We start from the raw sequence: 22,970 nt of genomic DNA, 5'->3' as shown, positions 1-22,970 counted from the left end.
GGGTTAATATTTCCATATTACCCTATAGGTGATATAACACCACAGCAGGGTTTTTTTTTTTTTGTACAAATTCCCCAAAAACACAACATAGCCTCATTTATCAAAACTGCCTAGAAGAAAACCAGATTGTTGCCCATAGCAACCAATCACAGCGCAGCTTTCATTTTACCGCAGCAGTCTCAGGAATGAAAGCTGAGCTCTGATTGGTTGCCAGGGTCAACTAACTAGATAATATTAATAAATGAGGCCTACAGTGTTTCAATGATATGAGGTGATATAGCTAGAGTTGCTGTAACCCATCTTTCTCAGACTCCTGCATAGAACATAAATAAAACCAGTACAGCCCAGGCACGTATCATTATACGGTATTTTATTCGGCGTCACTATGTAGTGTGTGTGTAACGGCTCCTCGGGTCCTAATAACCTTCATCGGTCACGCCAGTCATTACTATTACAAAGTCAATGGGGGCGGGTAGGCGCTGACGTCACTGACCTAACCCCGTCCTATCCCGTGCTGTCTCTATCTTCCAATCCGCTAGATGTCGCTGTTAATAATTCTCTCAGCTCTCTGCCTCCGGACTTTATGAATAGGCGTTCTGGTCTGACCGAGCATGCGTACTTGACTTTTGTCAGAGACCGTCATCAGCGCGTGCGCAGTGTGCTTGCGTTCCTTCATTCTCTCCCCGCCAAGGTGAGGCCCGGCTTTGCCGCAGCTTAGTTGCAGGTTTGCACGTCTTGGGGCGATTGAGGCGCCGCCAGCTGGTGTTGGGGGTTCGTGAAGGTGTAGTGGACAGGTGTATGTAGTGGGGTGCTTGGTGTCACCTCTGCAGGTAACGTGACCTTGTGCATGCCCCTGTCAGTGGAGTGGTCAGCCTGCAGATAGGACTTGTGCTGGTGGAGAGGAGGGAGGGAAGGGGCAGATTAACCCTTTGTAAAGTGCTGCAGGGAGGCGCCCTATCCTGTGACTGGGGGGTGCAGTGATGGCTGCTGCAGGACAGGGAATCGCTTCTTAAAGGGAACCCGTCACCTGGTTTTCCTATGCAGTGTAAGCTGTGCCTGTAGTAGTGATTGCTGTATACTATGTGTCCCGCTACCTTTTACAATCCTCTTATGTTTTTCTGTGCTGTATTAAAATTTACAAAATCTGACTTTTCGCCTAAAGTCAGAATTTCTCTGCGCAAAACGTGAAAAACGCACAAAAATAGAACACCCAGCGCTCGAAAATCAGGGTGCTAAAAAGTGTTCCAGCGCAGGTCTGCGAGGCCTCATTGAAAGCAATGGGAGTGTTGTACTGCGATTAGTGTGGCGTTCGGGACGCCGCAGTAAAAGCGTCCGGTGTGTGAGCGACCTTACTTGTGCTCGCTGAATACGCCTGTGCTTTCTCCAGCTTGGCTGTCCTTTGACACGGCGCCTGCGTGGGATTTTATCAGAGAGTAGAAAATGAACATGCCTGCCCATTATGACCTATTGCGTACCCGTGCGGGTAAAATCCGTTTTTGTTTTTTTTTTAATTTGCCTAATTTTATTACAGCGCGGGAAAACTTCCTAAGCCGATTGTAAAGTTACTGCGACACGTCTAACTGCATACAACAATATGGCGATCTCCTCATCGTTAACATTATTATATGTGCAGCTTAGACCAGAAACACCTGGCAGGTTCCCTTTAAAGGGATCTGTCATCTCTCTGCATTGTAGCTGCACAAACAGCAGATCTCGCTGCTGCGTGCGACTCACCAAGTGTACTGCATTACATATGGGAGTCCATTATGCGGACATGGGGCTGCATGTTCTGATCCGTTATGGGCTTGTCTCCTTGCTCTGAGAATGACTGACGGGTCAGGTACGTTATGCAGTGATGGGCAGGGTACAGTCAGAGTCCCCCAGAACTGGCCTTGGGATGGGTGGCAGAGGCAGTCTGGATGGGTTAGATAGATGCTTGATGCATTTAATGTCTTTCTTCTCTTGCAGCTTTTTTTTTTTGCATTCAGTCCGTCCGTCCACTCTACCAGTAAGATGTATGCTTGTGTCCGGCTGATGTCCAACCCTTCTTTGGTGAGTGCTTTATACTGCTGCAGCTCTTCATTAGGTTAGTAGAGTGCAGGCACAATAGGGATTCGTGTTGGAGACCGAGTCCACATGAACACGCTGGGTGTAGATGAGAAACCCTGACTTGTAATCTGTCATGGGTGTAACAGAAGAACTAGTATTGTCGCTCAGTGCGGCTTTCTTCTTTTTTTTTTTTTATTCCCCCAGTTAAAGGGGTTGTCTTCCTTTTGAACTATTGATGACCGGTCACAAGGATAGTTGATTGGTGGAGGTAGCTGATTAACTATTGATAACCTATCCTAATGATACATGAAATGACAATCTAAAAAAGAACAGTGCTCCAAGATGAAATAGCAGCCCATTAGTATTAAAGGGTACCTGAGTTTCGGAATTTTCAACAAGTGTTTTTTTTTTTTGTTTTTTTTTAATGCACCAGGTTCTTCCTTTCCGCTCATTTGCTACTGTTTCATGTCTAAGTTTTGATTTTTCAGATGGTCTTCCCTATTTTTCTCTCGCTCTGCTGTTTGCAATCTACGGAGAAGCGTGTAGCAAGTCTAGCATTCTACCAGTAGTTCACTGTCCTGACTTCCTATGCTGCATTGCACTCTCTTTATGGAGGCAGTATTTGAATACCCTTCCCTCTGCTGTCCCAAAATGATTAGGCATATAGAAACGTTCTGGCCATATGGTTAGTAACCCCACTATACTGTGTGCACAGATGCTGTAACAGCAGGAGAGGTGGAGATCATTATCACAATGTCTGCAGATCTGTCGGCCTCTGAGTACACGGGAACCACCTGTGAAGATAGCCCCTCCGGCTATCGTTATGGAAATGTCCATGTTACTACAGAAGCTCAGTACCTAATGACAGAGATTGGACTGCAGAGAAGCTGAAAGGGAGACCCCTAGTGGCAGCAACTTCAAATGTTATTCACGGTGGTAAAGCAACAACATTTTTAATGCAAGTGTGTTACAGAAATGATTTGACTTACACCAACTAGTAGATGAGTGTATGTTGTCTGAGAAGTTAGTGCGCCTTTAGGAAAACAGAACTCATCTGGGGTCCTCACCATAATGCCATGAGAACCTTCAATTCATCCTCATAGGTCCACTGGGTCTTGGTGAATCGTAAACCAGAACAGGAAATGCAGAGATAGGTATACGAACCAATCGAAAAGGAGTATACAAATGACCCCCTTCCAGGTTCACCCATAGATGTGTTGTGGTTGTCAGCACCATATATTATGCAGGGAGTACAGATTGCAATGCTTCTCAGAGCCCCAGCATAGCCAACCTCAAGCTGCTGGGCATCTGCCTTCTTTCCATTCTGGTCTGTCCTAAGGATGGGTCATCAATAGTTCAAAGGTGGATAGGTCCTCTTTAGGCTGGGTTCACACAGGGCAAATTTGCTGCAGAATTTCCCTGCGGAATCTCGCTGCGGCGCATCCTCCTGCGGCCGCTAATCCCAGGATTAGCCAGCCATGTGGATGAGATTTGTCAAAAATATTGTTCGCACGGGGCAGACAATCCGTCGCAGCAAAACTGGCGCTGCAGATTCCCAGGACGCAGCATGTCCATTCTTTTCTCTTTTTTTTCCGTTACAGCTGGCTCTCCCATAGAGAAAAGCAAGGCAGGCAGCAAAGGTGCTTCAAAACCTGCAGCTAAGTGCCGCGGCTTCTGAAGCTGCGTCTATCCCGTTGAAGTCTTGCGGTTTTTCGCTGTGGCAAATCTGCAAGATTTGCGCTGGAAACCCATCCCGTGTGACCTCAACAAAAGAGGGGGTTATCGACTTTCCTGACAGGTCTATTTGTAAATACTTGTTTTCTTTGAAATAAGAATTCCGGAGCGTCTTTTCTTAGAATTGTGGTGTTTCTGTTCTTTCTGGAGTTATATACATAATCTTACAACCTAAAATGTGCTAAAATTCTTAGTTGATGGGGTGTTTTCCTAAACGATGTTCTATTACCATATTGCCAACTGGATTAAGTTCAAACAAGTTGTCAATATATTTATATATTCCCAGGAGGAGTAACAGAGGAACTCTACAATACAGAGTTTTATGAAAAGCTACTTCAACACTATTTCTTGGAGAATATAATTATTTACGCATGCAGATATATCCAGACAACTGATGTGTTCTCACTAAGGGCTCCTGCACACTTGCGTTTTTCTTGCGCGCTTTTTTTCACGCAATTTTTCTGCGTTTTTGTAACGTGAAAGTCAATAGGACTTTCTAATAATAAAAACGCATTGTGGTTTTCATTCTATTGACTTCTAAGTCCGATTGACTTTCACATAAAAAAAAAAACACAGCAAAATTGCGTGAAAAAAACGCAAGTGTGCACGAGCCCTAAGAAAAATGCTCTGCATGGATTAGTTTCCATAAATGAGGTGTATTCTGCCTACGTTTGTCATTTAATGATGTCATCGGTACGCTATTAGTGTTCGGTCGGTCCTACCCCTGGCACCACCGTCAGTCTTGTCCAGGCACTTTTATTTGTAATGTTGTAGCTTGGTCCCATGCATTTGTACTAGTACTGCCGCGGATCTATAGGAGGATGTGGTCATGTGACCAGCGTATGGAAAGCACTTTGATCGCTTTTTACATACTGTTGCTGAAAGTAAAAATACAAGTTTGTAATAACTTTTCATTGGCAGGAGGCGAAGTCTAAACGTCCGGTTCGTATTGGTTAAAACGGGGGGGAAAAAATCTTACCCTTGTGTCCAGCCTTCCGGTGACATTTCTCTTGTACCGTCAGATACAGCACAAAATTCCAAAGGGGGTCTGTTAGGCACCATTGGGATGGGGCTCGTCCTGGGGGATGTGCTGGATCTGCACTGAAGGCTGTGAATGAGCCCTAATTCTGGACAACCCTATTAGTTGTCCCACTGTTAGACGTCATGGCATATTGGTAGTTAAAGGGGTTTTTGAGGATTAAACTATTGATGACCTGTACTCAGAATAGGTAGTCAATGACAGATTGGTTGGTGGGGAGTAAAAACCCCTCACCTAACAACTATTCACCAGAGTCGCTCTTATGTTGGTCATGTAATCGCTGAGGGCGGATGGGTTGCTACGGCAACTGGATTCCAGTCAATGGCATCTAGATCTGCCATGGCATGTAATCTACTTGTTAAGCGATAATACACAGCAGAAATACTGCAATTTATTATCTAAACGATCAAGAGATGGCAGGTTCCAGTCCCCTGCAGGGATGTAAACTTGTTTAAAACAAAAAAAAACCCCACCTTTTGCACATTTTCTCCTTTGCTTATATACAAATGCTTTAAAAAGATTTTTGGTAACGCCATGTCCATAAAGACCCGTAAAATAAGTTGAACACACTTTTTTTTTTTTTTTTTTAAACCACTGCAAACTCTTTAAAAATCTCCCCCCCCCCCCCCAAAAAAAAAAGCCCAAATCTTGTTTTTCTTTTTCTGTTGAGTTTTGCAATAAGTGTTTAAAAACCAGTCATATGTACCTAAAATTGTACCAATAAAAACTATAGATAGTTAGTTATGGGTCTTTGAATTCAGACAAGAAAACAGAGTTTTTATTGTTTAAAAGTGACACACACACACACACAGTATCGTGTCATTTATACGGCACGGTGAAGACTATAAAAGATGTTATAAATATATATGTATTACAAAATGTCAGAATTGATGTGCTTTTTTTTCACCCTGCCCTCCAAAAGAAAAGTTTAATATCTACATTAAATGGTGCCAATAAACAAGCTCTCATTGGCTATGTCCATAGAAAAATAAGTTTTGTCTTTTTTGAAAAGTGGAAATGAACATCCCGAAAAATCCTTTGTTCTCGGGTCCAAAATGGACGAAGTCCTTAAGGGGTAAATGACGCCATCAGGGGCAGCGCTATTGAGGGAAGCTGCAGTAGTCTTATTTCTCGTATTGACTGGGGACTTCCTTTTCCATTGTGCTTCATTTCTTTGAGACTGCTGCGTCTGATATGCAACACCTTCTTGTTTCTCTGTATTCACAGGTGAGGAACGGAGCATGCCTGCTCTCCAGACCCCTCTCCACCACCCTGCTGAACCAACCTGTAACCAAGACAGAACAGGTATGGTGACGTTCCAACTGCTTTGTACCGTAGACTTAGAATTTATACAGACTGCTATCCTATCACCTAATGGAATATGCATACATAAAGTCCAAACATGATCCTTCTTGTGTGTTATCTGTCTTTTTTAAATTGTTAAGAAATTTACAAGGTTAACATCAACAACGGTTGAGAGGATGCCATGATGAGATAATGCCGTGCTGTGATTAAGGGGGTTGTCCCATTTCTTGCGGTGTAGCTGCAGGAAGCAAGCAGCTCTATACATTGCACAGTGGCCAGGATTGGTACTGCAGGCTGAGTCTTATTGAAGTGAATGGAATTAACCTGCAGTACCAACTAGGCCTCTGCACAATGTATGGAATTGTTTGCTTCCTGCAGCAAAATAGCTAGAAGTGGGACAACTCCTTTTAAGGTGCTCATAGACATTCAGTAGTAGTCTTGTTTGGCTGATGGCTATTCCTTCTGGCTGCCCATACACATGAATGCTTGGTTCAGTTAAGTGTCCATGTGATTTCAATAGGCAGAGGGAGACTAGCTGCTGCCAGACAGCTCTTGCGGCAGCTTATCACTAGAAGGAACAAAAGGACCAAACGTTGAAATTCAACACGTTTGGTCCTTCTTTCCCTGATATCTGTTGTGGAAGACTTGGGAGGCTCACATGTGTCATCCGCTCCCTGTGATATCGGTGAGTCTGGATGACTTTTTTTCTAATGTGCATTGGGGCCTTTTAATAAATATTACGACTGGTATTTACCAAAGAACAAGCTGGGTTACTTGGATAACTGACGTGGTGAAATGATCAAAGGATTTAAGAAAACTGTTTGCGTTTGATCACTGTTAGAGTATCTGTGCACCTCTTTTTGCAGCCCTTTCTGAGAGCACCATGAGGTAGTGCCTGTCGCACTAATTAGTCATATGTCTGCTGTGTGGTAGTTTTGTAACAGACAGACCCAGAATTAGTCCTGCATATTCATGAGCTGTAGCCTAGCCACACCCACCCCACCCTCCAGCCAATGATTGGCAGCTCTCTAGGCATAGTAATTGCAGACAGCAGTTATTCAGTGGCTGGAGGGCAGGTGGGTGTGGCTAGCCTGCAGCTCATGAATATCCAGGACTACTTTAAGTAGTCTCTATCCACGTGCTGCTACTGATATAATGAAAGTTTCTTCAAAAGTACAGATTCACACAGCAGACAGATTAGTGTGCCTGTCACTACCTTATGGTGCTCTTAGAGGGGTGCAAAAAGATGGTGACAGCCTTAGTAAACTGGCTTGTTGCTGATATACTGTGCACAATTTTTCTAGTTTTAACTTATCTTGTATATATTAGCATCTTGTCTAGACAACAAGACTGACAAAGAAAGGCTTATTCTTGTTTTACTGACCTAACAATGTAGCCTGCTATGCCTTTGATTTCTCCACCCCTTTCCAAATTCACTGTCAAACATGTATTCTGATTTTCAGTTTATATTGCCATCCAGATGCTTTACTTTCTTGCATGTGTCTCCAGCAGATGGCACTTGTTCCAGCTCGAGGAATTCAGAGCAGCGCTGTGTGCCGGGATATTGATACTGCTGCAAAATTTATTGGTGCTGGAGCTGCCACTGTAGGAGTGGCCGGCTCTGGTGCCGGTATTGGTACAGTATTCGGCAGCCTCATTATTGGATATGCCAGGTAAGGCACTTTAATAAGCTACCGTATATACTCGAGTATAGGCCAAGTTTTTCAGCACAAAAAAATGTGCTGAAAAAGCCCCCCTCGGCTTATACTCGAGTGAGATTAAAAAAAAGAAAAAACCTCAATACTCACCTCTCAATGTCGTCTGTGTCCCCAGCGCGATGCTCGCCCCGGTTTTGAAATCCCTGCCGTTAGCTCTGTGATTGGATCGAGCGCTGGCCAATCACAGCCGGCGCTTGATAAACCAATATCAACCATTCAGTGATGTCACTCTGAATGGCTGTGATTGGCCGGCACTTGATACAATCACAGCGCTTCCTCACACAGCGCTGATGGCGGGGATTTCAAAACCAAGCCGGGGAGATGACAACAGGGAGAAGACTGAAGCAGCTTGCCGCACTGCTGGGGAGAGCATCGCGCTGGCTGAGAGGTGAGTATTGCGGTTTTTTTTTACCTAGTATATACTCGAGTATAGCTCGGCTTATACTCGAGTCAATAAGCTTTTACCAATTTTTTGTGGTAAAACTTATTAACTCGGCTTATACTCGGGTCGGCTAATACTCGAGTATATATACGGTACTTTTTTTTTTTTTTTTTCTTCTTTGGGGTTATCTCCCAATATTACTGTCGCATACTAAATACATCATCGGTCAAGTAATAGAAGAATCCCTTATATAGCCATCACAACATTATCCTAAAGTCACTTGTTTCCAATTTGAGAGAACTTTTTAAAGCGGTTGACAACCTACATAGCTGCCCAATTGATCTAAGGTTATATGACAACACTAGCTGATATACCTGGCTTCGCTCGAGTTAATTTGATGCTGGTGTTTGTTTATCTGGTGTTCACATAGAAAATCTTATGAAGTCGTGGTTACTTTAGAGATACTGGAAAAACATATGTTCACCATTTTGCATAGTTCTCTGCGTTACCCAGAAAACACCACGTGGAGGCAACCATGTGACGTTTCCTTTATATAAAATGACATCAGGAAGTGAGAGAATTAGATTCCATACGTAAAATTTTGACGCTAATTCTTTTGCGCTAGAATTGAATAATCAAGTTGGGACCCATTAACTTTTCCTATTTATGACATATTTAAAGGAGATGTCCCGAGGCAGCAAGTGGGTCTATACACTTCTGTATGGCCATAATAATGCACTTTGTAATATACATTGTGCATTAATTATGAGCCATACAGAAGTTATAAAAAGTTTTTTACTTACCTGCTCCGTTGCTGGCGTCCTCGTCTCCATGGTGCCGACTACTTTTTGGCCTCCGATGGCCAAATTAGCCGCGCTTGCGCAGTCCGGGTCTTCTGCTGTTCTCTATGGGGCTCCGTGTAGCTCCGTGTAGCTCCGCCCCGTCACGTGCCGATTCCAGCCAATCAGGAGGCTGGAATCGGCAGTGGACCGCACAGAAGAGCTGCGGTCCACGAAGATAGAGGATCCCGGCGGCCATCTTCAGCGGTAAGTATTGAAGTCACCGGACCGCCGGGATTCAGGTAAGCGCTGTGCGGGTGGTTTTTTTAACCCCTGCATCGGGGTTGTCTCGCGCCGAACGGGGGGGGGGTTTAAAAAAAAAAAAACCCGTTTCGGCGCGGGACATCTCCTTTAATGCTTATGGCAAATTTCATGTTTCTATGACATTGGGAAGTGAGTGATGTAGATTATGTACGTTAAATTTCGATGCTAATTCTTTTGCGCTAGAAATGAATAATCGAGTTGGGACCCAATTACTTTTCCTATTTTGGAGATAATCTATGCTTGTGCCAAAATTCATGTTTCTACGACATCGGGAAGTTGGAGAACTTTTGGCGAGTCAGTCAGTCCTTTCGTCTTTATATATTTAGATAGATAGATCCTCTTGGGTCTTCTTTATACGGTGTAGTTAACTCTACTTTCTGTCCAATACTAAATTGGTGTAAAATATGGAACCAATTATTTTATGGAGATGTTAACACCATTTTTCTAGTTCTCCATTGGTATCCAATAATTATGACCTGACTGCTCAGTGCCCTCAGATTTTCTATAATGATGACTCTTGTGAATGCACACTCGTATAGTGTTTGCACTCCCGGTGATCATTTAAAATAACATTGTGGAAATCTGAAGCTGGCTTGAAAGCAGCGGCGATGCAGGTCGGCAAAAAGGGTACTGGGGTTCATTTTGACAACTTAGATGCAGATTGGAATAATGGCACTAAGTGGAACCATTAGGGCAAAATTTTCAAGAGTTCCCCATGGTACCTCCGAAATAGCATTATACTTTAAATTTGCCACTGTATCTACTTACCACTGCACCACCTACCTGAAAAGGAAAACTGAATGTGTTAGAAATATTGTCAGTAAAATCAGAAAGTAAAGGCCATAATACTGATGTTTATAGTGTTGTGTTCTACAAGTACAGAATGCATTCTCCTCATTGGATCACTCACATTAGCATATAATCTTATTGTGTCATTTTGCCTTTTTAAAAAATGTAATTCTTTCGTCTTTGCTCTGCAGGAACCCGTCCCTTAAGCAGCAGCTGTTCTCCTATGCCATCTTGGGCTTCGCCCTGTCTGAAGCTATGGGACTCTTCTGTCTCATGGTTGCTTTCCTCATCCTGTTTGCCATGTAAAGAATCTCCTGTTCTGCAGATTACTGTATGTCGACCAATGATCTCTGGCTCTCCTTTTTGGGGTGGTTCCCTTGCCACAAGATCTGCCAGTGAATTCTGGGAAATAAATACATTTTAAAAACATATTTGCTTGGTCAAGATTAGTTTTTTTAGTATTTATATCTGCATGTATTACAAGTGATTTTTTTTTTGATTTGCTGGCTGTACCTTCGGCTTCTGCTAGGTGTAGTCCAGAACAAACTCCTGAGGTTGTCCTCATCAGCTTTAGGCATTCTGTGTGTACCCCCACCATTAAAACAGGATGCCAACCAGAAACTGATCAGTCCTATGACCAGATGACCCAATAACTATCATGGGGTCCTTTTGGCCTTCTTTCAAGCTACCTGACATTATCCTGGGTGCACGATTTCTGCTGGGTTTCCATTTGTAAGTTGTATCCAGTCAGTGTTTTTTCATGCTGGAGCCGGGCACAACTGATGCCGCCTTGGTGGACTATCTGCATCACAACTGATGCACTGGATTACTTGAACAATCTTGCTAGAACATCAGTTTCCTTCTGGCATTTCCCTACAATGCAATAGAGAGGGGGGGGGGGGGGCAGATGACCGGGTATAAGGGAAAATCTCATGGTGGCTTTTTGAAATCTTTAGCAGTTTTAAGCTAGCTTATTTGAATGGGAAAATTGATAGGCAAAAATGCTGATGGCTTTACTGTGCATAATGTCTGCATCTAGTCCTATTAGTTTTTCTTCTCCACATTAACATTAAAGATTAAAAGCTATTAGGAATGGCTGAAACAAATGGTGCAGAGGTTCAAAGGAAGTCTGTCACATACTTGTAGCCGTATAAGCTAAGCGTATGGGCTAAAAGTAGGCGACCTGTGGCGTTCGGAGATGTGTGTTATACTTGCTGTACTTCCCTTGTCGTTCCTCTGGTAGGAGGGCTGGAAGCCGCTGCTGTGCATTGAGCTGTGTGTTAAGTAGTCCGCCCATTATAAACTTAAACCGGGCGAACTACTTGGCAGCTCAGATCAATGCACAGCCACGTCTTTCAGCATCCAAACTGAGGGAATGGCAGGGGAGGTAAGTATAACACTTACATCCTGGGACTCCATGGGTCACCTACTTGCAACCCATAAGCTTAGCTCATAGCGCTAAAAGTAGGTGACAGTCTCTTTTTAAAGGCTATGTCCACCTTGACATTCTCCCACATCCGTTCATATTACATGAAGCAAAAAGCTACAGTTTTGTTTTTACTGTCCTTATGCAGATGTATGTAATGGAAACTGTGCAGTCTGATCCTGCAGTCTTATTCACTTCTGTCTGTCCTCTACTTCTGGCCAAACCTTAAAATGTATATTAGCACAAAGGACAAACAAAAGCAAGCATGAGACTACAGGATCACACTATGAATTTGTTTGCCATTTGTTACGATGGAGACCTCAGATCTCTAGTCTGCACAGGAGCTACAGAAATAAAACTGTTACTTATCCTTATTTACCAATATGTTAGTCTAATTTCTGTAAATATTTCCATAGCAACAGGGGAAAGGGGCATCTTAACAGGCACGTGCAGGCTGACAGATCTGCAGACACTGTGAAAATGATCTCTACAATCTCTGCCTCTCCTGCTGTTGCAGTGTTTGTGTACACACATTGTAGTGGATTTACTAACCATTTGGCTGTAATGTCTCTGAATGCCCGAATCATACTGGGAAAGCGGAGGAGCAGGTGTTCAGGTACTGCCTTCCTGCTGATTGCACCATAGACACTGCAATTCAGCATGGGAAGTAAAGGCAAGGAAGTGCAGGACAATGAACTACTGGCAGTATCTAGGTTTGCTACATGCCCCCTTTTTGCAAGTGGATTGTAAACAGCAGACCAATTATAGTCAATTAGGCTATTCACACAAGCACTGCATAAAAAAATTGATGCATGTCCTATTCTGGTCTGAATCACAGATAAGAGTAGGACATGCAATGTCAATGGCCCCCATCGCTCAGATAGCAAGAGACGCTGTCCCATGTGAGTTGCGCCCAATATTTGCATACACACGCCTGTATGGGACTAAGGATTAAGACTTGTATCTGCCCATGTCAGCAACTGAGTTTTGTTTCACTCATATTTACAGTTGTGCAGAGTAGATACTGTATGCGCTCCCACACAACTGAAGAATCTGCATGTAAAACAGGCAGCTTCTGATAGGGATTTGTTCATGGCAGATATTCTCTCCACCCTAGTACTAATGTACCGTGCCACCATGCACAAAGTCATGTCCATAACATAAAAAATGGTTTTGATGTGGAAATGGTGCAGATTCTACTCTCTGCAATGCAAAGGGCATAATATGCAGCAAAACCACATGTAAGACTGGCAGCTTTTGATGTGGATTTGTTTGAGGCAGGTTTGTACACCATGTTTGTTACCTGTAAGACTTCACCAAAACTATAAGGTGCAGCTCCAACTATTGTTTGTTTCAGCCAAGCTTAAAAGGAATGTGTGAGTGTGAAATAAATAAAAAAAAAAATATATATATATATAATCACATACACACACTTTTTACTGACTAAAATCTGATACTGAAACACTGTTTGTTCTTGCTTTCTGTACTGGAATATAGGGACAAACCTCTTTGCTCTGCTTACAACAGAAGCTGGTGTCTGAAGATGACATTGACCTAAGGCCCATTTACACAGAAAGATGATCGCTCAAAATGTGTTCAAAAGATAACTTGAACGGCAGTTTTGAGCGATCATTTCGCGTAGACTACTAAGTAGCTACTCTGTACTTATTGGTGTGCAAATGAAGCCTTTCGCTGAATGCAGATAACAGCTAGAGGTCTGTTATCCGCATTCAGCTGCTTTGTTCTCGAGCGGGATAGCAGCTGAAAGAATACTATTGGCGCTTTCCCGCTGAGAACTCTGCGCGCTGTCCTGATAAGACACATCGCTGACTTCAAGCAGGCTTGAAGTCATCGATGATTGAGCCTTGCACGAAAAGTGCACACTAGCCGTGTGTTTAGACTTAGCGATTATCGCTCAAAAGATGGCTTTTGAGCGATAATCGTTGTCTAAATGAGCCCTTACACGGGAGAGAGTTGTGGTTAGATCCTGTATCGTATCTATATATGGGTGTTAGGCCGCCTGCACACTGGCGGAAATCCCGCGGCGGGATATCCCGCGGGATTTCCGCCACTGAAAGTTTGCATAGGAGTGCATTACAATACGCACTCCTATGCAGACGGCCGCGGTTTGGCCGCGTGAAATCTCGCGCGGCAAACCGCGGCATGTCCTATTTTTGTGCGGGGCTCGCACTCACCCGGCCGCCGGCTCCGGTCTGCGCATGCGCCGGCTGCGCGGCAGCCGGCACATGAAAGAGCCGGGGCCGCCAGGCGCGGGTGAGTACGCGCTCGTCTCTGCAGGCTCTCGGGTCGGGTCCCGCGGCGAGAATTCTCGCTGCCGGATCCGACCTGCTCGTCTGCAGGCGGCCTTACCGTTCGTTGAAATCCACGGTATGATGATATCACAACTGAAAACTGATCTATACAGAAAACGAATGTCAGAATTTTGTAGAACCCTTCGTCCAGAGTGAAAACTACATGTTTTCAGGATGATTTCTTCATAAATATAATGAAACGGAAAACTAGAAAAGAACCAGACTTTGTTTAGCATAAAATTTGTTCTGAACGGGTCACTTTCTAATTATACGGTCCTTGTAGTGTAATATTTGACCACTGTTGCTAACAATCCAAGGAATGGTGTTCTACCAAGGGCAGAGTATTGCACTGTTTGTCATCCTTCAACGCTCCCATTATTTGAGCTTCTGTGCGACTCCTAGGTTTGCAGGAGGCCATATGGCTCCTTAGTAGAAGCAGTGCTTCAGGGTAAGAATACCCCCCCAACCCCTGGCTTTCTTTTCTTACTGTTTAGGATGAGCTCTCTCCGTTCTACTGGAAGGGCAGTGGCCAAGGAGGCAGCAGAGAAGATCTGAGATTCTCTTCTGTGCCAAGGGATGTGTAACATGAAATTTTGTTCATATAATCACCCCCTTATCAATCAAAACATGCAAAACAAATTGCCAATGGAAAAATAAAAATGCTTTGGTCTTGGAAGGTGATGACAGTCTATTTGTAATTTTAAAAAATATATATATAGTGCAAAAGTATTAAAACGTATTACAAAAAACTATTCAAAATTTTGTCCTAATCGTAGTGAGCTGTAGAATAAAGTTAACATGATATTTATACCACATGGTGAACGCCTTAAAAATTCTAAAAAACAGCAGTGAAGATGCCTTTTCTTCTATTGCCTTGTAGCAAAAAATTGTTGAATACATTATATGCAAATGAAATTGGTTCCTGTAAAAGTTAGAACTCCTCCTGCTATATGGACAAAAAAAAAAAGTTATGACCACTGGAGCACAAATCAGAAAGCCATTTACTTGTTCTTAAAGGGACTAGATCACTTTTTTAAAACATTTTTCTAATGTTCTGATTGTATCATTTTTTCTTTATTCTGCTGTCTGTTCGTGACTATGGGGGCGGCCTGAGCTACATTTAACAGCATTTAAAGATGCTTTACAGCAGCTTCATGGGCCATTCATACAAGAGACCCATTGACTTGTATGGAAACTGCTCCAGCCGTGCTCTGTGACCTGCGGGGAGGTTATTTTGCAGGGAGGGGAGTAGACAGTGACAGCTTATACCTCCTTGTGAATGATGGCTCCTGTTATCTACAAAGAGGTGTCACCTCTCTGTAATCCTGTGATAGTGGGATGACTGCTGAAACGTTTTTTCAAATGTGATGTAATGGGTCATTTTCTGATCACACATTCAGTTTAAGGCTAAAACTAGTTGTTGCTGAGGGATTAAAAATGGAGTTAAGGCATCAAAGTTTTGTGCCAGATATTTACATGAGACATAAATTCAGAATCTGCAATAAAGTGCAGTTTTTCCAATTTTAATGTGACGCTTAGGGGGTTTAAGGGGTCTGATGAAGTATACCACTTCATAGGAAGAAAGCACTTGTATAAAACTGGCATACAGAGGGCCAACTGGGCTCATGAAACCTCGATGGCAGCCGTATATATGACTGTTTATCAGCCCAGATTCTAATTGATTCATTTAAACCTATAATGGTCCACATTAGGGGCTACTACAGGAGTGCTGGTGGCTTGAGCTTGCATTTTCCTGTTTAGTCAGCGGGCTGAACCTGCAAGCGCAGGTGCAGCCCAGCAATTTAATTCTACTATACAAGCGTTAACAGCATTCGTGTAAAAGCGCCCTAAGGCCACCTTCTAGAATTCTTTGGTGGCCAAATCTATGTTTAATGGTGCAAATCTAACCACGTTTTCACTTTGGGAAAAGCTGTACATATATCTCCCTGTATATGGTGATACGGAGCATGCTAGTATAGCCTGGGTGTGTCCTGTATATAATATTAGTAATTATTAGGGAATTCTAGTACCAGTGTTTCTGGTGGTGCAATGCACCACACAGCTCTGCTACATGCATTGATCATCACATATAACAGGGATCAGAAGCAGCACAGCACTGGAGATGAATGACCTGTGATGACATCACCGGCATGCTCCGCCCCTGCTCACGACTGACGCTCATCCCGAGCGAATGACTTAAATGCCCCTCAAAGGTCTCATGCCCAGTGTGGGAGTTACATGCTCCGCCTCTTATCACATAACTGTGACGTGATCATAGGTCCTGCATCCTTGTGCAGATTACGGGCGGACTACAAACTCCCTGCGGCCTCAGTTGTTATGGAATACTAACTAACACCTAGCCAGACAGCAGCTGTGTGTCTACAGGACCTCTGATGATGTCACCGTCATGTAATCAGAGGCGGAGCATAGGTACCGGGGTGAACGTTTGCACCCTAGTCCATGAGCCGTTGGCTACGCTAATGCTTAGCATGCTTTGTTTTACACCACTGCGACTAGATAGAGTAGTTGATGAAGACTATGCTTAGATTACGGTGCACACCTCTTAGAATGCTGTTATGTTTGTTTGGGCAAACAAGCACAGGACCCACACGAACGTGCTGGACGTACTGATGGAAACACCAACCGGACAGAGAAGGGCATACTGCGGACTGGACTGACGGTCAGACATAACATAGGGACTGACAAATGACCAAAACACTCACCTTGTATTCCAGCACACAAACACATGATTTATCTATAAAAGTACAAGGTATTGGTTCATAAATTGGCCAATGAACTTAGGCTGCAAGGTCACGACAAGACTCCTTGTGTCTTGCGGTCCCTACACTAGCAAAACACATCTACTAGAGGACCCTAAGGGCCACCCTAGCCCAAAAATGGCAAATGACAAAGCAGAGACAAACTGACATAAAACTGATAGAAAATAAACGTAAGAACGGACATGAACCAACAAGACACCAAACACACAACAAGCTGCAACAGACACTGACAGGAGCTGGGTATATATGTGATCAAAGACATGGGCGATTGGCTAACAGGAGATCACCACACCCAGCCAGCTGATTCATTCCACACCTGTGGAGCTATGCTGCTAAAAACCATAGTACTACAGGTCCCAGCAGCATAACCTAACAATGCACTACAAGTACACTTACAGGTGAGTACGCTCACTCTTTGCCTGGTTTCTTCCCTGGAGGTGACAGACATTGCAAGTTTTGCACGATTTTGGAGCTGACTTTTGAACTTTTCAAGCTATGTCATAATATCAAAATAGGGTGCGGACCAAATAATGGGGGTCAGTGACCAGCACTGTTGTCCAAGTGTTTTGGGGGCTACAAATGCATTGAACTAAATCAGACTCTGCTTGCAATTGTTAGAACCAGGGCTGAGTAAGGCCGCCTGCACACGGGCGGAAATCCCGCGGCGGGATTTCCGCCACTGAAAGCCTGCATAGGAGTGCATTACAATACGCACTCCTATGCAGACGGCCGCGGTTTGGCCGCGCGAAATCTCGCGTGGCAAACAAGCCGCGGCATGTCCTATTTTTGTGCGGGGCTCGCAGAGCCTCGCACAGAAACGTCACTCACCCGGCCGCTGGATCTGGTCTGCGCATGCGCCGGCACATGAAACAGCCGGGGCCGCCGGGCGCAGGTGAGTACGCGCTCGTCTCTGCAGGCGCTCGGGTCGGGTCCCGCGGCGAGAATTCTCGCCGCCGGATCCGACCCGCTCGTCTGCAGGCGGGCTAATGTAGCTAAATAATTCCAGATGCTGCAGACCTAGTTAATATGTTGCTGATCTGTAAGTTAGGTGTGATACTAATCAGTGGTAACATAGAAGCAGTGCAATGGTTACTTCTGAACAGCTGCTTGAAGACGCTGCCAAGATGTTGCTGTTGGCATGATATTGGCAGCTGCGCTGTTTGTTACAGTTGTTCCTGTGTTTTGGAAACTCTGCATTTTCTACAAGGCGGCGCAGACGCGTGGGAAATCAGTTTCGTGGATGATGGGTATTTTTAGGCATGATTCTTTTTTGCATATCGTAGTAGAGAAACAGGAGCTCCATCCAGACTGGACGTCACTACAGCTGAAGTGAGGGCAGATGACAGGAGTTTGATGTGCCTCCTTTAACCTATTGTGGAGTCTTTCCATCTCATCCAATAATAAGTCACTTTTTAAAAGACCCATCTCTTGAGCACTAAAATTTAAGAAAAAGACACCGATAAACTGCAGCAAGTTCAGAGAAGAGTTACAAGATGGTGAGCGGTCTGCAAATCATGTCCTATGAGAAATGGTTAAAGGATCTGGGAATGTTTAGCTCGCAAAAAAGAAGGCTGAGAGGAGACTTAATAGCTGTCTACAAATATCTGAAGGGCTGTCACAGTGCAGAGGGATCAGCCCTATTCTCATTTGTACAAGGAAAGACTAGAAGCAATGGGATGAAACTGAAAGGCAGACGACATAGATTCGATATTAGGCCGCCTGCACACGAGCGGGTCGGATCCGGCAGCGAGAATTCTCGCCGCGGGACCCGACCCGAGAGCCTGCAGGGACGAGCGCGTACTCTCCCGCGCCTGGCGGCCCCAGCTCCTTCATGTGCCGGCTGCGCCGCAGCCGGCGCATGCGCAGACCAGAGCCGGCGGCCGGGTGAGTGCGTGCCCCGCACAAAAATAGGACATGCTGCGGTTTGTTTGCCGCGCGAGATTTCGTGCGGCCAAACCGCGGCCGTCTGCATAGGAGTGCGTATTGTAATGCACTTCTATGCAAACTTTCAGCGGCGGAAATCCCGGGATTTCCGCCCGTGTGCAGGCGGCCTTAGACAATGAGGGTGATCAATGAGTGGAACAGGTTACCACAGGAGGTGGTGAGTTCTCCTTCAATGGAAATGTTCAAACAAAAGCTGGACAAATATTTGTCTTGGATGATTTAGTGAATCCTGCACTGAGCAGGGGGTTGGACCCGATGACCCTGGAGGTCCCTTCCAACTCTACCATTCTATGACATGTAGGGGAAAAAAACTGGGTTCTGGTGTATCTTTTCTCCACCGGAAGAATGGGTGGAGATATGGGTTGGCCTGGTTGAGTTGTAAGGGAGGGCTTGTTGACGCCCACAACAGCGCTCCCATCTTCCCCAGCTGAAGACGCTGCTCTCAGTGTTTCGCCTCCCATCTGCTATGCTGACCCCACTGCTACTGTGAGTCTCCCATGCCGAAGCTGCTGCCTGTGCTCCCTGGGCCGCTGTGACTGTCACCATCGGCTCCCTCTGCCCTGGCGTCCCTGCTCGCATCTCTGCTGTCACTCTGCTCCTCCACCTCCCGCCCCCTGGCATCCTCCACTCACGGTCCCGCTGTAACTGTGTCCCTCACGCCGTGTCATGTAACGAAGCTGCACTACCTCACTCTCCCCTGGCGCTGTTCTCTTCTCCGTGCTTTTGTCTGCTCTGTCAATGTCCTTCCTGGCCGCCGTTATCAGTTTCCTCTCCAGGTGCCTGCACTCCCTCACTCTCCCCCAGCGCTCTGTGCTCCTGGCTGCCACCCGCTCTCAGTCTCTTCTCTGGCAACTACGCTTCTGGGGCGCGGGGATGGAACGCTATATTGCAGGGAGGCTGCCGGCAACACAATTACAGCTGGGCCCATTGCAGGGAGGCCGGCGGGAAAGCCGCTTGAAGCTGAGACAAGAGGGTATCGCACAGCCCAGCCAATCAAAAGCTGTGGGCGTACCTTATACCTCCCACAACACAATCTTAGGTCTCCACCCATTTTTGTGGTGGAGACAAGATACACCAGTACCAAAAAAACTGTGTGGGGCCCTTTAAAAATACATCAATTGACTTGTTATTCGATAGTGTGTTTATTTTGTTACACTTGGAACATGCAGTTTTTTCCCAGTATTCTCCATGTCCTTTAGAGAAGCCTATAGAAAAAATAAGCTACTGTGTGGGGGGCTTTAGGCCGCTTTCAAATGTGGGCTGGTTGTAGTGTCCATGTTAATGTGCTTTCACATCTACGGCGGAGGTTCCGTGCGCGGAGAAGGAAAGGCCTGGCTGAGCGCACCCCTACTTTTTATGGTATTTTGTCCCGAATCTGTGGCCAGAGGTTCCAGCACAGATTTGAACCCAGCTTAACTCAGGCCCTTGGCTCCAGTGAACTGAATTTACATCATTACATAACCCTATGGAGATTTAGGTTTGGCTCAATACAACCATTGGGGTAACTGAGGGCTGCTTTAGGCCTTATGCTAAGTACTTCTCAACCGGTTTCAGCTTGTGGCACACCTTGGCAAAAACTTTAGCGCCCATCACCCATGGACAAAAAAACTCTTTCCTTTCCCACGGCACCCCTAGGAACTTCTCACAGCACACCAAGGCACCATGGTTGGAAATCCCTGCACACCGCTATATTATGGCTCCATATTGTGCAGAACTACAAGAGCGCCTCCACTAAACCACAGATTTCTTTGGGATCTGACTAAACGACTGAATGAAATCTGATGGCAAAAAAAACATATTTGGGGGGAGAACGGCGCTTTCTCACTTTCCTGGCATGCACTGGGGCAGAATGGAAACCACTGCTCCGACCTCTGTGTAGTGGCTAGCGCTTGTAACTGCAGGCACAGGTCTCACTGATTTCAATGAGAACCCATCTGTAATTACGAGCGTCGGCCACTACACAGGGGTCGGAGCAGTGGCTTACATTCTGCTGCAGTGCATGCCGGCTCCAATAGCGGGCGCTGCCTGGAGAACCCCTTTAAGCACGGAACGAACATAAGGCTAGATCCACATGGATGGATTTGCATGCACCAAATTTATGTGCGATACACAAGAGAATAAAACCTGTTTATTTTAATGGGTTCATTCGCATTTCTAGATTTGACGCACCATTTGGTTGTGCAAAAAAAAAAAGTAGAACGTGTTCTTTCTGCGTATTTGCACACCAAAGGTTCCCATAGAAGTCCATGGGCGTTGCACAAATGCCCTGCAGGCAAAATAAAGTGATCTGATCGGTTGCTATGGCAACACTGATGCCTTTTCTCACAAGAGTTTTCAAGAATCAAGTTCATCATATTTATGTCCAATTATAATTGATAATTGCGTAGGAAATTTTAGGAGTCCGTACTCTACCTGATGGACAGGACACAGCTGAGCCCGTCTGCAAACAACGACTCAACTTTTACATACGCACTTGTCATAACACGGCATAGCCAGCAGAGGGCGCTCTCCATCTATACACACCAAGAATTCCCATAGACAGCCGGTCACCGCATACCACGGCCTCTGCCGTCAGTCTGCTCCGCCCACTCGCATTCTTGTCAGTCATCATAACTCCGCCCCTTAAGTTGTCAGTGCCAGGCCCCGCCCCGATCCCCTGACAGTCAGCTGGAAGCGCCGCACGTCACGAGGCAGGGGCTGCCCCGCCCAGGCTGTTCTCGCGAGAGTTGAGGATCGGGGCGCCCGCGCTGCTGTAGGTTGCTGGCGGAGGAGAGCGGGGCCGGGACTCGAAGGAAACGGGAGACTCGACACGGTAAGCGACGGCGACCGCGAGCTGACCTGTCCGTAGCGCACACACTGCATGTCACCGACCGTCTGACCGACACAACGCCTCGAATACCCCAGAGGTCCAGAGAGGGCCCGAGCCTGGGAGACGCCCCCCCTTTCTGGGGGCTGCTAGGAACAGCCAATAGGAGGCGGAGTAGGATCAAGTGACAGGGAGCGCAGCCAATAAGAACTTGTGGAGAGGCGGGATTAACGGCCTGGGACAGAGTGGACGCTTTACAGACTGGCTGTCTGCGCTCCCAGCCAACACTGTCTGCTCCCCCCGGGTGGGCTGCCGGCGCCGGGTGCCGCTCCCCCTCAGTGCAGGGTGTGTGCCCCCTCCTTGTCCGCTACCCCTCAGTGCAGGGTGTATGCTCCCTCCGTGCCCGCTCCTCCCCAGTGCAGGGTGTGTGCCCGCTACCCCTCAGTGCCCGCTCCTGCCCAATGCAGAGTGTGCCCCATCCGTGCCCGGCGCTGGGTACCCGCTCCCCCGTCAGTGCGGGGGTATGCCCCCTCCATGCCCGCTCCCCCTCAGTGCAGGGTGTATGCTCCCTCCGTGCCCGCTCCTCCCCAGTGCAGGGTGTGTGCCCGCTACCCCTCAGTGCCCGCTCCTGTCCAGTGCAGAGTGTGTGCCCCATCCGTGCCCGGCGCTGGGTACCCGCTCCCCCGTCAGTGCGGGGGTATGCCCCCTCAGTGCAGGGTGTATGCCCTTTCCGTGCCCGCTCCCCCGTCATTGCTGGGTGTGTGCCCGATCCCCCTCAGTGCAGGGTGTATGCCCCCTCCGTGCCTGCTACCCCTCAGTGTAAGGTGTATGCCCCCTCAGTGCCCACTCCTCCCCAGTGCAGGGTGTGTGCCCCATCCGTGCCTGGCGCTGAGTGCCCGCTCCCCGTCAGTGCGGGGTGTATGCCTGCTCCTTCCCAGTGTGGGGTGTGTGCCCCATCCGTGCCTGGCGCTGGGTGCCCGCTCCCCCGTCAGTGCAGGGTGTATGCCCCCTCCGTGCCTGCTCCCCCATCAGTGGGGGGGGGGGGGTGCCTGCTCCCCCTCAGTGCAGGGTGTATGCTCCCTCCGTGCCCCCTCCCCCGTCAGTGGGGGGGGGGGTGCCTGCCCCCTCCGTGCCAGCTCTTCCCCAGTGCGGGGTGTATGTCCCTTCCGTGCCTGGCGCTGGATGCCTGTGCCTCCCTTGGTGGGCTCCCTGGTGCAGGGTGTCTGCTTTCTCTGTGCCTTGTGCTGGGATACCTGCTGCCCCCTGATGTTGGGCGCCCGCTGCTGGGATGTCTTCTCCTTCCCTGGTGGTGCTGGGTGTGTGCCCGCTCCACATCTCCCGGTGTGGTACCTGTTCCTCCCTTGGTGGGCTCCCTGATGTAGGGTGTCTGCTCCATCTCAGGGCTGCCCGCTGCTGGGATGTCTGCCCCCCGGCATTCCGTGCCCTCACCTGGGATGTCTGCCCCTTACCCACCACCACCACCTCATTCTCTGTGCCCACTGCTTGGATGTCTGCCTCTTCTCTGTGCCCGCTGCTGGGATGTCTGCCCCCCACCACCACCCCCCATTCCCATCGTTCTCTGT

The 22,970-nt window shown here is 46.8% G+C and overlaps 2 protein-coding genes across 4 annotated transcripts in view; both read left to right on the top strand.

Annotated features, from left to right (window-relative positions):
* The first annotated feature begins 645 nt into the window (after positions 1–645).
* On the top strand, positions 646–10,550 carry ATP5MC2 (ATP synthase membrane subunit c locus 2). Of its 2 annotated transcripts, XM_066584262.1 has the most exons (5): positions 646–691; positions 1,969–2,052; positions 6,050–6,127; positions 7,640–7,800; positions 10,311–10,550. In XM_066584262.1, exons 2-5 carry the CDS (start codon positions 2,014–2,016, stop codon positions 10,423–10,425), a joined length of 393 nt encoding a protein of 130 aa, XP_066440359.1. In that variant the 5' UTR covers positions 646–691; positions 1,969–2,013; the 3' UTR covers positions 10,426–10,550. The 2 variants fall into 2 exon arrangements, with proteins under 2 accessions (XP_066440359.1, XP_066440358.1); XM_066584261.1 differs by lacking the exon at positions 646–691 and having other exon boundaries at positions 7,637–7,800.
* A 10,730-nt stretch (positions 10,551–21,280) lies between these two features.
* ATF7 (activating transcription factor 7) overlaps positions 21,281–22,970 on the top strand; it is a 93,673-nt gene continuing 91,983 nt past the window's right edge. For both annotated transcript variants that reach the window (XM_066584260.1, XM_066584258.1), the window contains exon 1: positions 21,281–21,393. The gene's annotated coding sequence lies outside the window, so the exon portion shown is untranslated. The remainder of the gene's footprint in view (positions 21,394–22,970) is intronic.

This window comes from Eleutherodactylus coqui, chromosome 1, assembly GCF_035609145.1.
Source record: "Eleutherodactylus coqui strain aEleCoq1 chromosome 1, aEleCoq1.hap1, whole genome shotgun sequence".
Taxonomy (NCBI): Eukaryota; Metazoa; Chordata; class Amphibia; order Anura; family Eleutherodactylidae; genus Eleutherodactylus; species Eleutherodactylus coqui.
The sequence above is the reverse complement of the archived record's forward strand: the minus strand, read 5'-3'. Positions and strand labels throughout refer to the sequence as shown.